We start from the raw sequence: 16,712 nt of genomic DNA on the forward strand, positions 1-16,712 counted from the left end.
TTATCAGGATTTTAGGGTTGTGTAAAACAGTATTTTGTATGACGGTATCGTTGACAAGCTAATAAAAATTAAAAGCATACGTACAAATTACACTTTATTATCTCGCCGTTACAATAACAAAAAGTCATATACAATTGAACGGTCACACGTGAGAAAAATCTTCATTTCAAACTATGGCAGCGTTTCTTCAGCTCGAATTGTCGATAAAGGTTGCCTAAAATAGGTATATAACTGCAAGGTTGCGACGTGATATGATCCACAAAATAACCCTATAATAAATTAATGGTTAACTATTAAAACTAACTTATTTACATATAAGTTATATCACATCGCTATGCTGTTTCAAATGCTGAATAGGTTTTTTTTTTCAAATTTATGTACAGATTTTATATAGTTATAGGAATGTCGGGGAACGTACAATAAAAGGGTAAGTATTGGTAAATTAGGCTATTTTGGTCCGATTTTTCAAATACTAGCTGCCAATGACACAATTAATAATTTTAACTTACCCTCATAAAAAGCCAGTAATAAACAACGTATATTTCTGTGTGTGAATATCGACAATAAAATGGGATGAGGATTTTTGTTAAATCCCCGTCGATTGGTCTTCACTAAAACAATGTCTTGTATAGGAAATTAATCGGAAAAACCGTCTTCATTGTTGATATTGTAAAATTACTTGGAATATGCTATACGGTGATTTCGACTAGAAATATACGTGCTTGTGAGTATTCATTATGTTAGTATATTATAAATTAATATCTACAGATTTGAGGATATGCTTCGTTTAGGTTCATTAAACGTATCCACCATGAAAAAGATCAATTCGATTTATCACAAAACGATACTGAACGCTTTATGTTCGGACACTATGGAGTTTTAAAAATCAAAAGCATTCAGCCACATTATACGGGAAGAAATATCAACGGTAGACATATTTTTACTTATCAACAAGGACAATTATTTCTATTAATTTACAGCAGTCACCGGCTATTATGTTGAAAATGGAGCGTTGTTTACACCCAATTACAACAGTCACTATCCATCCATCTTTGTATTATCTCGCGAATAGCTTCCGTTGTTACTTAATAATTAGTCAGCTAAATGCAAATGTGTATAAGATAACTATCCCAACTATTAAACTATAATATACATAGTATTCGAGAACTAATCATTCCTCTGGCAATAGGTATAAAGCTTACAATTGTGGCTACTTACCATTACGACAAAATTGAATATGTTTCAGGACGAATATAGGAAACAATATGTTTTGTTTGAATTTTGTCGAAATGGTAAGCTTTGTATAATATTAGATGATATTTTCACTTAATCTAATTGTATAAATTTGGACTTACCAAGTAGTCAAACCATATAAACGAATTTATACACTGTTAGCTGAAAAACCGGTATTAAGATCAGTAATTAAATCAGTTCTTAAACATATTGTTTAAGATTGAAAAAAAATCAGCTGATTTTAATAGGATTTTTCCAACATCGAATATCGAAATAATGACTCTTAAATCCATACACCTAGCCTGCCCGGGTTGCCTCTCAGACGCACTACAATCATTCTTTTTAACAGATCGGCGGCAAATAATTACCCAACACTTTACCTGTACAGAACACAAAAAAACGATTAAAAAGGAAAAGTATTAAGTAATTCGTTTGCAATCGAAGGTGCACAAATGATAACAACTCAAAACGGCTGACTGGCATTTGTACGATAAAAAACAACGATTTCAGTTTCCTGCGCAAAAAAATGGGACTTGAAATCTGTATTTCACCATACAATCCTCGAGCAACTAAATAATAAGGATAAACCTAAATAAAGGTTTCTAATCAGTTTGACCAACATTTTTGCTTCCTTAAATCAATGCGAAACACTACATTTATGTCACAGAGTTGGGCGAATTAATACTTGAGATTAGCGGTTAAATATTTATATTATAAAAATTTTGGTACCTTGAAGTGTTTAAATATATTAGTCTTATGATAGAGAGATCACCGAGTGCTTTGCTAAACTATTCATCCGCCCACTGAAAGCAAATGCCAATCATTTGAATCGAAATATCTGACAGTATGATAAAGTAAAAAATATCGTATTTTAACAAAAGTGTATGAATGAATATCACTTTAGACTTTCATTAGGGAACTGGGTTGTGTAAATTGCAAATAACCAGCCAAATGATCGGCATTTAATCGTCAACTAATTCTAAAAAATAAGTTAATACACGGAACATAAAGTGAAAGTTTACTACACAATCTAGTTTGTACGAAAATTCCCGAATAAATTAACATGGTCTTCATATCAAACTGACCAGGTAAACATTCAATTTCAGGCAAGCAACAGTCACACTGGTTCCTCAGGAGTGCTTGATTTCAAGCCTTTTAACAGACACTAATTAGGAAACAAGTTTGTATCAGTTTTCCAAAAAAACAATGATTTTCGCTCGTTCATTGATATCTAGTGGATGCTATTTGTCGTCCACATTTAAATGCAGGCATTAAAAGGTCAAAGCACCTTAGAGGAACCGCTCATTCACCTCAATAGCATTTATTCCTCGGAGAGAAGCGACACGTCGCCACCCTCTAAGATCAGAGGACAACGTCGGGCAGACTATGTGGCCACTAGGCGCGCGAATCGTTATCGTGCACGATTTTCCGTTCTTTGTAATAAATTTCCTCACTTTCCTTATCGCACATCAGCAGAACGACGCCGCTGAAGAGGAAGATGGCTACTCCCCAGCCCACTCCATACGCCCATCCGAACTCCCATATCGTTCGGTTACCTAAATAAGTCAAAAAGATTTAATTAATGTGCAATTTGGTTGCTATTGTGAAGAATTTGGTGTATTTTTTGCAAAAGTTGTTCAAGCATCACTTTGAATTTTAAGCCAATTCTCAAATGCAAGTCGACAAATATCTGATTGTTATTTTTTTATTTATGTCTGATGTTTTAATTTTTTTTCAAGGCTTTCAATTTTGTCATGAGGTTTTGTTTTTAATTGTATTTTCGGTTGTGAAGACAGTTCTAATACTGAATTTGTTACCTACTATGTAGTTTAATTTCATCTGAAAGCGCCTAAGTAAATGGAATAAAAAGGTTTGTAATCGGTTTATTTTTATTTTGTTTCAATTGCGCAATTAAAAGTATTGTATAAAGAACTTTGGATAATTATTGAAATTAAAAGCACCTTTTATGAATTGTTTTCATTTGGTAAAATTAGATTGATTGCTAACTATTTTTACTAGATCACAAAGTTTTAAGGCCGTTTTTTACTAAGGCCTTAAAAAGCCTTTACTATAAAAAAATAAGTAATTTCTGAACAAAACAATTATCAATTTATCTGGTGTCGAAAAACGCCCAAATGTTCGTCAAACCCTCCATCGACTTTAATAGATTGAATGCTTGAATGATGCATTTAAGAAACCGGCGACACAAATTTATCATCCTGATAAGGAATTTTGTGAGTTTTTTTATTTTGAATTCTGTCATGAGGTTTTGTTTTAAATTGTATTTTCGGTTTTAAAGGCAGTTCTAATATTGAATTTGTTACCTATTAGTTGAATTTCATCTAAAAGCCCTGGAGCGAGTGGAATAAAAAGGTTTGTAATCGGTTTAGGTTGATTTTGTTTCAATTGCGCACTTTAAGTCTCATTAAAACTATTGCCGATAAAGAACTTTGGATAATTATTGAAATTGACAGTCTATTTTATACATTGTTGTTATTTGGGAAAATTAGATTGATTACAAACTTTTTTTCGTTCGTTCGAAATGTTCGTCACACCCTTCATCGCCCTTTAATGGATTGAATGCTGCATTCAAAAAACCGGCGACACAAGATCGTACTGTTCTTTTTCATTTCCTTAACTTCAACTTGTTACTCCAATTAAAAACAACTAAATGGAAAAATGCACTTTACAGTGATTAATCCATAGAGCTTTGCAACATGCAATCAAACTAGTGGAAACTTCGCATTGTGTTTCGTAATAAGTAAAATTGAATTTTAGCTGAAAAACTGATCACATTTCGAATGCTCACATAACGCAATTTGCCTCATTTCCAACCCAATTAATATGAATTGGTAAATCTAATCACCCAACTTTTATTGACTTACCTAAATTAAGCTCTGCGGCAAAGCATACAGGGTATATGATCAGGGCAATTAAAATTGCTGCAACTGAAAAAAAAAATGTTTTTTTAACAAATTATCCGCATTAAATGCTCCCAAGAACTTCCGTCTAAAATCATACTTACGAGATAGTCCCATAACAATTACCGCAAATCTGTAGTACTTGAATTTGGTGTGATGATCTTTGGTTCGCAGTCCTAATCCCGTTAGAACGGTAGCAACCAGATCAGTTAGCAATGTTATTACGCATAAGGCAGCTGACGCTTTTATGTATGCTGGAAAAAAATTAATAGATAAGATATTAGTTTGCTTTTGGGTCACAAATGGTGCTCAGGTCTCAGAACTTTCTATTGGGAACAGCTTAATTTAATATTAAAATCCTAAATAATACACACCAACATCTCGGGCAGCGTAGCAACCAGTGCCGCCTTTAGTGTTAAAAGGTAAGGGTTCTTGTGCTTTTTCTTCTATGCAATGCATGAATAAACCCTGGCGCCATCCAGCTGCCATCAACCAATCGGTTGAAACCAGCGCCATTATCATCAACAGCAGCACGATTACACCGCATATAAAGGCAATAACCTGGAAAAAATACAGTTCGTTTAAAAAAACTTTATCAACATTTCCACCGTTTTAGGTCTTAAACCCTTAAAACAAAAAACGATAAAAAGTGCCCAAATGGGATTAAACTCCCAATATATCTATAAGTTGTGAATGTAAATTGATTGTCGAACTCTACTAATCACAAACATTTCATTCGAATAATTCTTCGAAAAATTGAACAATATTCTATTGTTCGATTGTCGATATGAACCTGAGTTGACTATTAACACATATTGATGGTAAATCAAAACAATGCCACACTAATTAGCATTCCGATGACAATTTAGAAGAGTGTTATTTAATTAACGTGGAACGAGAAAAAGGTCAACCAGAAAATATCGGGCGTTTTAAAAATATTTCTGTTCATGGTTCTAAAGTTCCAGTTAAAACAGTGAAAATACCGCTAGTGACGGTAGTAATTTTTTCTTTAATCTTTCAAATTACTATGTCAGCTTTAAAAATTCAATAAAGGTGCCTAAATATTACTTAAATTACGCAAAATTAAATAAATTTGCTTTAGTAACACAAAAATACTAAACATTTTTAGGTCCAAGCTCATCGTTTATTTATTAAACATTGATAAATTCGTTATTTTTTGGGCAATAAATAGATCAAAAATGTAAAAACTGCAATTCACTGTAGGTAACGAAAAACTAAATGCTGCAGAAAACTTTATATTTTCACTCAAACCATATTAATTGTTGTAATTGTTTAATATTAATTTTAAGGAAAGTTTTGTCTGAAAAATAGTCTAAAAGGCAAACATCGGGTATAATTTTTTTACAGTTGCATTCGAGATTAGCCGAAAAGTATCAATTTGGCTCAAGAATAAAATAGCTTTTTGGCAACGATATCGGAATTAGCCATAGGAAAATATCGTTTTATAGATTCTTTATAAATGATTTCGACTGTAACAGCGGAAACTTAACAACTCACTTTTAATTTAATTTCAATTTAATATGCACTGACCAGAAATGTTTTTCACTGACTAGTGAAAGTCTGAACACGTTGGAATTTATAAAACACATTTTCTTATGCACTTATAAGTATTAAAAAAAAATCTTTGATTAGATCGACTCATTCCAAATGAGAGACGCGCATGGAATATATAAATTGTTCACTTTCAAAACCAAAAAAAATGTTTTAATACACTATACAAATCGCCCCGTCGGATGTTGAAAATACCACAAAACAATATCTGTACCTACGTGCAATAAACCTGATTTAATAATGAATTATCAGAAATAGCCATTGTGTAATATACAAACAATTGCCTGTAGTTTATCATGTAGTTTATATGAAATGAATAGGCGGCGGCGGGTGATTCAATTTTAGCGCTAAAGTTGACTAACACGCACACATAGTTGGTTTCATCAGAAAACAAGAGCAAACAACAAAATTTAGCGATATTCACCTTCAAAAGAAGCCTTATTGGACAAGTATATTAAAGCAAATTACTCAAAATTTTAAACTGGAAACGCAATAAAAAAAATATAACAAACAGGAAAATCTGTACATGCAAGGAACGGAAATCAGAGGAAAATAAATGGTCCTGTGCTTCGCTTGTGCTCCACATGGTTTTATCAAGGAATAGGGAGAAAAACAACAAAATGAAGCGAAATTCACTTTGAAAACGGTACGCCTTAATGAACGAATAATGCAAATTAACAAACATTTAGACGCAATTTAAAAAATTTGAACAAGCAGGAAAATCTGTACATACAAGGGACGCAAATCAAAGGAAAATAAATGGTCCTTTGATTCGTTCGGGATTCGCACGTCTCATCTGTGCAGCGAAACATTATTCACGAAAAATCTTCTTTCAGTCTTACTTTTCTATATCTATGCTTCAATGCAGCCAGTCGAATGGTAACTTTATCACCCATAATAAACTAAAACGTTAAATCAAGCGCGTGGAAATCAGTAAAACCACCTTCACTAACACATACACAACGTATCGAAGCATACTGATTCAAGAATCATGATTGTTGAAAAAGTAGACTTTAAACAAACAACTCAAGTGATCCCACTGTATGAATCACAAATGTTGACAAAAGGGATTTTAACAGCGGGGCCTAATTCGAAAGAAGCACATTAAGTATTCATGCAGTAGTGTCTATGCCATGTTGGGATTTTAGCTTTTAGATTCCTAATGTAGACCAGGGAATCGGAAAATGCTGCCTGATAACAACCGCTAACTCAAGGAATTATTTACCTTTGGGGAAGTGTTAACCCAATGCAATCGAGGTTTGAGCTGGAAATTCAACATTTGAAACAACCAACGTATAAAAATAATTAATTAGTGCACTAAATTATTGAATCCTTGAAAAACATACGATAAAATAGTTACGGAATTGTATTATGAAATCTTGATGAAGCGGATAAATTAATTACAATGCTGAAAAGCACATTCAAGTAGCGATCTACAGAATTAATGAATTAAACGAAATTAAGCAAAATAATTTAAAAAAACTTCTGCTGATTGCTAGACACTTTTCTATCGGCTTCTTGCCTTTGGAACTACAACACGTTGCTGAGTTTATCAATTCAAGTTACTTAGAACAAGACCTACGCAATTTCGACAGTTGAAAAAGTTTTATAAAACCTGCACAAATGAATTGAATTTCGACTACAAAAAATAAACACATTTTGTCCCAAAAAATTTACTTTTTATAATGACTTTTACTGTTTTTGAAAAACACAACATTTTGTGGACTCCATGCTAAGTATCGCACTAACACGTCTTCAAGGAAAATTTCGCGATTCTCGTCCAACCTTCTGTAAAACAGACAAAAGACTATTCTTCGCAATAAATTTCCCGAAACCAAAAGCGTAAACCGTCTAATTAAATTACAAAAATCTGTAACAAAAATTCGCCGGATTATTTATTTCCACGCCCTTTCTACCACAGAAGAAATATACCGTTTACAAAAAAAAAATCAATAACAAGATCATAAAATCGATACCCATAAATACAATGAGCCCTAATAGACTAAAACTGATGTTTGTCCTCTCTAAATTATGCACTTTCCACAAAGGAACATTAACAAATTGCAAATTCCCTATAGTTGATTAACAGCAAAGGTTCAGTTAATCCCGCGAAAATTACCAATAGCCAACAGTCATCGATTGGAAATCCCGCAGGTATTTCGTACAATGGATTTTCAAAAGTGTTGAGCCATTTTGAGGGCTGGAATTTAATATATTCGCCAGCTACAGTTACCCAACTGGAAATTTAATATACACATCGTAATGGACATGCTGTAGAAAAGAGTGGCACAAATTGTTTTATAGTCGTTACACAGCGCTTTAAATTTCAAGAAAAAAAATAATTAAACATATTTATTTTAATACAGAATTTAGCGATAGTGGAGAAACTAAACAAAACATAATTTAAATTTCCTTCAAGCAGACACAGTAATTAACTGTACAAATACATAAAAATCCTAGCTAAACACACCAACTAAACTTATGATGAACCCGATTTCTGGTTATCGGGCAAGTGCAATTTAATAGCAGTTTCCAAACGATCAAATATCCATCTAAAACGTTCAGCCCAAATAAATTTATCTGGCTTTTAGGAGGCTTAACAACCGAAAAGTAAAGGATGCAAGTGTTGTTATCAGTCAGAATAAATGCTTTCACCCTTTATTTATGGCTTGATGTAAGTACAATTTGATAAAATTCCTCGGAAACCAGTAACAGGACTTTTATCGGGCTTTTCTTATCCGTGTCAACATTGCCTATATGCTCTCATAAAAATCAGTGAAGGCAGTTAAATGATAGAAGTTAAATATTTGTTGTTGGGCAACGATTGTCGCTTGTAAAGATGGCGAATGTTTTTTATTTTTTAAATTTCTCCTGCGTTTAACTGATATTTTTCCATGTTTGCGTTCGAAGCGCAAGAAAAAATCCGGATATATTTACCCAAAATTTGGAAACTGATAATCAAAAAAAAAATCCTCATCTCAAGTCTAGATAAGAAGTAATCAATTTTAGAAGAAAAAGTGCCAATTTTGGGAATTGAACTTGAAAGCTAAACTTATTTTATTAATTGCTGCAATGTGGACGTTGATCTGTAGCATCGGATATATAGAATTCAGCTTTAAAAAACATCGGAAAAATTATAAAACTTCAGAGTTTAATAATTAAGATCAGCTTAAATGGAAAGGAAATGGCATCACCCATAAACTGAAATTTCTGGTTCATGTCCTTCCATGCAAAATTGAACAATGATTTATCTACAAACATAAACTAAAAGGTTAATTATAGACGGCGTTCTATAGCCTAGAAAATCTACAACTGAGCTTATGGAAAAATAGTCCAAAATAAAATCCACAAAATACCTTTTTCTCAAATTTTCTCACTTTATAATCAAATAACTATTATTAGCTCTAGTTAAGTAAAATTATGACCAAACATGAGGCGACGCTTCCGTTATAGAAAACTAAAACTTGAACTCGATCTATAACCAAGAATATCTACTACAAATGGGCTCTAGAAGAGCCGAATAAAAATGAAAAACCGCGAAAAAGTATGTAAAATTGAACATGAATTGAAGTTTTAGTTATAAATCACTGAAACTCGAACTTAATTGCTTGCCTAGAATATCTCGAACTGAGGGTTAGGAAAGAACAGTGCCAAAGCGAAAAAACGCGACAAACTTTTCAAAGTTTCTGACTTGATAACCAAAGAACAATTTGCTCAAATAAAATCAATTTCTTACCGCACAAAAACGGAGGTTTTAATTATAGATGCCTGAAACTTGAACTCGATCTCTAGCCTAGAAAGTCTGGAAATTGGCGTTACGAAAGAACCGTGACAAAGCGAAAAACGCGACAAACTTTAAAGTATCTGACTTGATAACCAAAGAACAATTTGCTTAAATAAAATCAATTTCTTACCGCACAAAAACGGAGGCTTTAATTATAGATGCCTGAAACTTGAACTCGATCTCTAGCCTAGAATGTCTGGAAATGAGCATTAGGAAAGAACAGTGACAAAGCGAAAAAATGCGACAAACTTTTCAAAGTTTCTGATTTGATAACCAAAGAACAATTTGCTCAAATAAAATCAATTTCCTACCGCACAAGAACGGAGGTTTTAATTATAAATGTCTGACACTTTGACTCGATCTATTCCCCAGAATATCTCGAAACAAGCGTTAGGGAAGAACAGTGGACAAAGCGAAAAAATGCGACAAACTTTGCAAAGTTTCTGAACTGATAATCCAAGAACGATTATCTTAGGTGGAATCAAAAACAAACTACGCATAAACTGAACTTTCGGTTATAGACGAGTAAAACTTAGAGTCGATCTATTGCATAGAATATATTGTAATGGACTTGAGGAAAAAAGAACGCAAAAGAAAAAACCCCACCATCATTTTCTAAATTTCCTGATTTGAGAATTAAGAAACATTAAGGTCGATTGGAACCAAATTTACGCTACCAGAAACAACAGAAACTTCGAAAGTTTCCGAATTAATTATTAAAAAGCCATTTGCTCCATGATTTACATTTTGCTTGCTGGGTGCACTAAAAGTAAAAACTTCCTTAGGAAATTCTGAAAATTTCTTTCTCAATCGATATCGACTCTATTCAAAAATTAATGTGAACACATCTTGCCTGAACAGCAAGTGTATAAATTCCATCAGAACATTCACCAAGATTAATAGTTGAGCCGATCACAAGCCATCAATTCCAAGTAGATTGAAAATGGAACAAAAGAATCGCCCCTGTTCACTGTATCGAATTATTAAACCGAAAAAGCTACAAAAGTACATTTTGATAAATTGGGTTTCGACAATACCGGCTCTTATTTTAGTTCATGAATGCAATGAAGAGAAATTGGAAAATGTAACGAAACACCACCATAAGCAGCTTGGAAATATCGGACTTGTTTCCTGCTCTGAACGTAGATATTATTATGTTGATTGGAATAATGTTGCAACAAAAGGAGCGGAATGGAGTCAGGGAGCATTTTACTTTAACAGTAGGTAGAGGAAATTCCCAGTTTAAGTGTGAAGTTTAGGAGTGACTTTCAATAAAAGTTAAAGGTCTAATGTTTTAGAGAATTAACAAAATCTGAGAAAGTAAAAATCAGAGAGGAATTTTCAATGTCTCTCAACTCAAAACCGCGCCCCTCCCTCTTTCTTCCATTCCTGTCGTCATTTTTCATGCTCACCGGATGAGATGAAACGATTTGTAACTTTCAGGTAGCAGTTTTCTATATCTAGTATCTATAGTGAATGTTCATTTACGGTTCCAAGTAAAGCTTCAATTCATAACTGCGTTTCATTAAACCATAGTGTGTTGGACGAAACCAAAGCAAAAATCCCTTTAACTGCAATTTGTCAGTTTCACCATCCGGCAGCGATAACTATTTGGAAAAAGAATGCGGCACACTAGAATATGTGGCTCACCCGAACACTATTTCACACGAAATGGCCTGCCCGGGATCGAGATTTATTTGCTGTTTCTAATTAAAGTCTTCTCGAAACCAATGCACTGACAAAAAGCGAAAGCCAATTTCTAAAGGACAAAATTGCGTTTTAAAAATGACACCGTTTGGAATAATAGTGGAAATCGGGACGGTTCGGCTGATCCGCAGCGACAAAGTGGAAACCAAAAACGAAAAAGTTGTGTAATTTTCTATCTGACACTCAGCGGCGGTAAAAATGAGTTATGAGTTATAAAATAATCTGTTAGAGTGCGAACCGCAACCAAAAATATGGACGGAAATTATTTATGGCCAGCAGGATAAACTGGCGAGACTATACCGGAAGGTGAAATGAAATATTGTGCCAACTTTTGCTTGAAATCATTATAATTTTTTCTGTGCCCAAACCCAAGCTGGAGGGATTCCTGCTGCTTGACTAAACACCCATTAACAGAGTGTTTAATATATCGGAGCGGTTTGTCGTCGAACTTACTATCTAAATAACTTTCCAGTAATTAGAAACAGTCCGAACGTTTAAGTAGGATTTTTCACTTTCAACCTGCAGGCTTTGATGAATACCCTGCTGCACTTACGGAAGTAGGCTAAGCAATTTAAGAAACAACAGCCCGACATGGAATAATGCGAATTTATTGCCTAGCATTGTTATGCAGACGCTAAATTTATTACAGCTTTATAACCGCGGGGAAAATAACTCTAAATCCATGTCACGGTTTATAAGAAAGACTCCCTCCAACCAGAAGCACGTTTATAATATAGGAAAACAATGACATTTAAAGAGCGCGCAAAATGGCTGTTTAACATTTTCATCAAGTATTTGAATATGCTAAAAGTTTGAAAGGCTCAAAACTGTTGATGATTATCTTACACCCCTAGTTTACGTAAAGTTTCCTTTAGCCATTTTGCCCTTTCGTGCTTTCGGGGCGGTATTATTTACAAGGGGTTACAAAAGCTCCGCTGTCGACTTTAAGACTGCGAAGCTCATCCGAATTAGACAAAGGAAACTATTATTGATCCTTTTAAACAAACATTTTAGTAAATTAAAAAGTGTGTTTGAACTGAAAATTGCCCACCAGACATCAATTGAAGCTTTCATTGTAAAGACGAATTTTGCAAAGTTTCTTATTAGATTAACAAAGAGCAATTTGCTCAAATAGAACCAAATCCACATCACACATAAATTGATGCTTCTACTTTAGATGGAGAAACTTGAAACATAGCAATAGTCCGGAACATCTAAAGAACAGCAAAAAATCGTGACAAACTTTGCAAACTTTGAATGTTTTAATTTTTCTAACGAGACAAAATTGAACCACAAATTCCACGAAGATCTAAAACTTCTTGCAATCAAGACTTTTTTGAGAAAACTGCCAACATTTTTTTGTCGATGGTTCACTTTGTAAAAAAGCCATTTAGTTCTCTTGATGATGTAAAAATGAGCGTTCTTGCTCATTTTGCTTCTGAGAAATGAACAAAAACGGGACGAAAAACATGAAACTTTGGCATAATCTTGCACCTAAGTGTCTGATCCTCAAGTTTCTAGTGAAAGTTGGAAAATATCCAAAACAGTTCCATTTTGCTGGATGGATGCACTAAAAGTAAAACAAGGACTTCTTTAGGAAATTCTCTAATCTACCTACAAACATTTTTCATTTATTCAATAACGTATTTTTATAATATGGAACTTTGCAGTCTTTAAGTCCCGCTGTCGACTTTAGGACTTCAAAGCTAAGCTTTAAAACCGAGCAGAATTGGACAAAGGAAACTATATTGATCGCTTTTAACAAGATTCTACCAATTTAAAAAGCGTACTTGAACTGAAAATTATTTGCCCTCTTTCAAGAAAAATTTGCTGGTTTAACCTTTCGCTTTGCATTTGCATGCTTACCTCATGCGGGATCAGGACGGTTCCATCTAAAAACCGATGACAAATTGCTCCAAGACAAAAACACGACCCTTTTTTCAACATTTTGTAGTCAATTAATCAGGATCAAACAAGGCATTTCAGATTTAAAAGCTACATTTTCTGCCCTTTTCTATTCAAATTTTAAGATATATTTGATTCTATTATATACAAGGCGAGTCAGGTACCGTTGTTGCTCTTCTGTTACTGAGAGATGAACAGCTTTTAATCTAACACCTAAATAGCTCTTAAATTTCGCATTTGGGTCGTCCCAGCTCTATTAATTTCTAAATTCCTAATTCTAAATCAGAATTAGGCAGTTGGGATTCACTAAAGCTTTAAAACTGTTTAACCGAATGACAAAAGAACGCCAATTTTAAGAATCAAGTTTAGTTGCAACATAGAGAAGTCGCAGTAACCTCCACCTCTAACTTGCCACGAAAGACTGTATGAATAATGTGACACTAAAACACATAAACAAAAAACATTACATCTGAAATCAATTGATAAACAATCCCGATTTATCCCTGTATAGCAAACTGGATTTTCAATTAAAACGTTCCATCAAAATCCCAAATTGCATGACAAAAATAGGATATTTAGCCAGAGCCAACAAGGTTTCAAACTCAATTAATGGACAACAGCAATGTAATATTGCAAAATACCAAATTTACAACCAATTATTGTGAAATAATCCGAACTTGTGTATCTCTTCACCTACTCTCTGCATTATTAACTTGTATATGGACAAAATTGGACTTCCCATTTACACAATGATTTGTGTTGCTAATGCATAATGCAGTATACCATAGCAAATTGAGTCCTACCTACATTCAATCGGATCAAATAATTGAAAACGTGTTGTTTAAATAAAGGAAAACTAATTAGAACAAGAAAATAATTTTTATTTACGATAATTAATATAGTTATAGTGTCAAATGTAATGTGAAACTCATGGAAAGTTATGGGAGTGATTGCATGTAGCGCTTTGTTTAGAAAATAAGTCAAAAGTATAAATATGATCCACAGGAAGACTAAGTTTTAAAGGATAAGCAATAGTTTAAAATGGAAATAACTGCTGAGGGACATCTATAAAAAACAAGCGATAAAATTTATTTGATTGCTTTAAAATGTTAGTAAACAAGAACAAAAACTAAAAAATATATCAGTAATCCATAAGAGGTATTGAACTACAAAGAAACGTATTAATAACTTCAACTGTTTAAAGTAAAATTTATAATATAATGGACCAAAGTATACCATCAAAACTTCTCGGGCATATTTTTCTTACCCGGGGCTGCTTAATTTTATCTAGCAGATATAGTTTCAATTGGGGCAATAAATAGTGCCAACAACTTCTTCTCTATCAAGATTAACAAAATGAGTAATTATATTGAAATTTAATTTCGGAAATTTGTATATTTATAATATCATGACATAATTAAACAGTTTTGTTGGAAACTCATTTACTTATATTGTTTATTGCGTGCATAAATTGTACTTTAATTGAAAAATATCTAAAATATTCAACATTTTGCTACTTAACTATTGTAATTTAGACCTTGAGTAGCATTTGAATTTATTAAATGTTCTGAACTTTTATAAAATGGGATCAAATTTGGTTCTGTAAAACTTCTATAAAAGTTGGTAAGTGTTAACAGTTTAAATTTTTTTACATAAATCAACAAAATTAAAAGTGTCAGTTGTTTCAGTTTGTCTCCGAAACCGCGCACTTTTAGGTACGAGTTCAGCGATAAATTTATATTTGTTTTATCCAGAATATTTTTCTTCCAACTAAACTGCCCAAGAAACTGAACGTTACGGGGCAAAATTTGCTTTAACTTTGGAACTGAATAATTTCTGATTGCTTAGAGCGATTTGATTAAACCAATTTTTTGTCTGTCTGTTCGCGTTTTGGCTAAAATTAAATACTTCAGATAAAGTGGCTAAGTATAGGATGGAAAATGAAACATTGCAAAACTCCTGAAAGTTGTGTGAAAAAAAAACGTTCATTTGGATTCCAACTTGAAACGGGTTTTATTTACAGGCTGATTGGAATAAATCTCCTTTCTAGTCTTGCAGTGCTTACATTTTTCTTTTACAAATCTAGATCTTCTAAAAATAAAACCTCATGATAAACTTCAATTCAGAGGCAAAAATTCAATAAACAGACAGGGTTTCTACCAATTGGAATTCGAACGCAATCCGCTAGATAATTTTATTCAAAGAAACTCGCTTTGAACCACAACTATTTAATTATCTTTCAAATAAATAAATGTAGTAAAAAAGTAAATTTCCAGATGAATTAATGACCGAACAGTAAAAACTAGATCTACGTTTTCGATAATTAAAACGATAATTGCATTGGATAATGCATTTATGTGCAATTTTATTAAGCTTTTTGCTGACTGTTTGCGAATTAGATTTAGTTTTGTTTTACAGGTTTTATCTGCGACCGTTGCGTTCCAATGAAATGTTGCGTTCCACTCGAATTTTATGGAAAAAATATTATTTTCTGACTGTGACCTCTTAAGTATGTTTATGTGAAACATAACCAGATAATCACAATATATCGTTGAGGATCTTCAATGGTCTCTTATGGTTGTTCTTTTAAACCTATGGGCAGATTTGCAATTTTTCTCTGTACTGTTCCAATTATTTCTGTCCTGGCGCATTTGAGTGCGAATATTGGCCTGTTTAACCATAAGGGGATTTTATTATTAATTCCAATCGAATTTATATTTATTTAGTTATATAATCTTATTGTTCCATCTTAGTAGAGTATCTTCATCTGCAAAACAGGACAAAAGCACCTCTTGCCTTATACTTCCTTTAACCGTGCTCATTAAAACCGTATTGATTTCTAAAATGTTTGTAAAGGTCTTAACAACTAAACTTTTTACACCGGCATTTTGCCTGTCTCGTTCCTTTTGAGATTTGTTCGCTTCATTAAAGTATTCAAATGAAAAGGCCGTTTAAAAAAAACTAATCTAAACTAGTCTAATATCTTGAGTTGAGTCTAATTGAGAAAAAACGAAAGTCTGAAAAACACCCTTTTTGCGTAACCTTAATAAAAAATGCCCTTATACAAGCCTTGATTAAGTCAACCAGTATCAGTGTCTCAGTTTATTAGCCTAACTTGGAGCTAACTTTCCTAATAATATGACCCTTGTCAAACTGTGATTAATAAAACCAGGTCAAGCGTATGCCACTTTCTTGGAGGCTGCTTTGAAATTTTCCTTTGCTTTTTACACTTTGAACAAGCCATGATGTCGACAGAGGAATTGCTACTTCGTTGAGAACATTTTTTTTGTCATTTAAATCAAATATTAACTTAACAAAAAGTGGCCTGTGGGTAAGAAATTTTGCGTTTTCCAGCTTAGAGGAACGACAATGGCAAATGAGTAGCTGGCTGGAACGAAGCTTAAGCTCCAGTTTACATATTCTGCACTCAGCTTTTGGCGATTATCATTTTAGCTTGACATATTTGGTTAATTATGCAGAAATGCCGTCATTCGGACCAGTTGAGGTGCAATTTACTCCAAACCTCTATAAATGACGTGATAATTCGTGAGGGGTTTTATGGAATGGAAGAATTAGGCACGCAGTCCTGA

General features: G+C 33.2%; 1 protein-coding gene across 3 annotated transcripts in view; it reads right to left on the reverse strand.

The window, feature by feature from the left end:
- Positions 1–81: 81 nt before the first annotated feature.
- The window catches only part of LOC109535161 (transmembrane protein 47), a 30,579-nt gene continuing 13,948 nt past the window's right edge, over positions 82–16,712 (reverse strand). For 2 of the 3 annotated variants that reach the window (XM_019901017.2, XM_019901018.2), the window contains 4 exons: positions 4,529–4,715; positions 4,259–4,408; positions 4,119–4,181; positions 82–2,789 (listed from right to left, as the gene is read on the reverse strand). In XM_019901017.2, coding sequence (XP_019756576.1) covers positions 2,629–2,789; positions 4,119–4,181; positions 4,259–4,408; positions 4,529–4,715 — 561 coding nt within the window. In that variant the 3' untranslated portion in view covers positions 82–2,628. Of the gene's footprint in view, positions 2,790–4,118; positions 4,182–4,258; positions 4,409–4,528; positions 4,716–6,568; positions 6,690–16,712 lie in introns of those variants that run through there. The other variant, XM_019901016.2, reaches the window with a different exon arrangement.

This window comes from Dendroctonus ponderosae, unplaced genomic scaffold (genome assembly GCF_020466585.1).
Source record: "Dendroctonus ponderosae isolate FM_Combo_2020 unplaced genomic scaffold, Dpon_F_20191213v2 Dpon_F_20191213_5, whole genome shotgun sequence".
Lineage (NCBI taxonomy): Eukaryota > Metazoa > Arthropoda > Insecta > Coleoptera > Curculionidae > Dendroctonus > Dendroctonus ponderosae.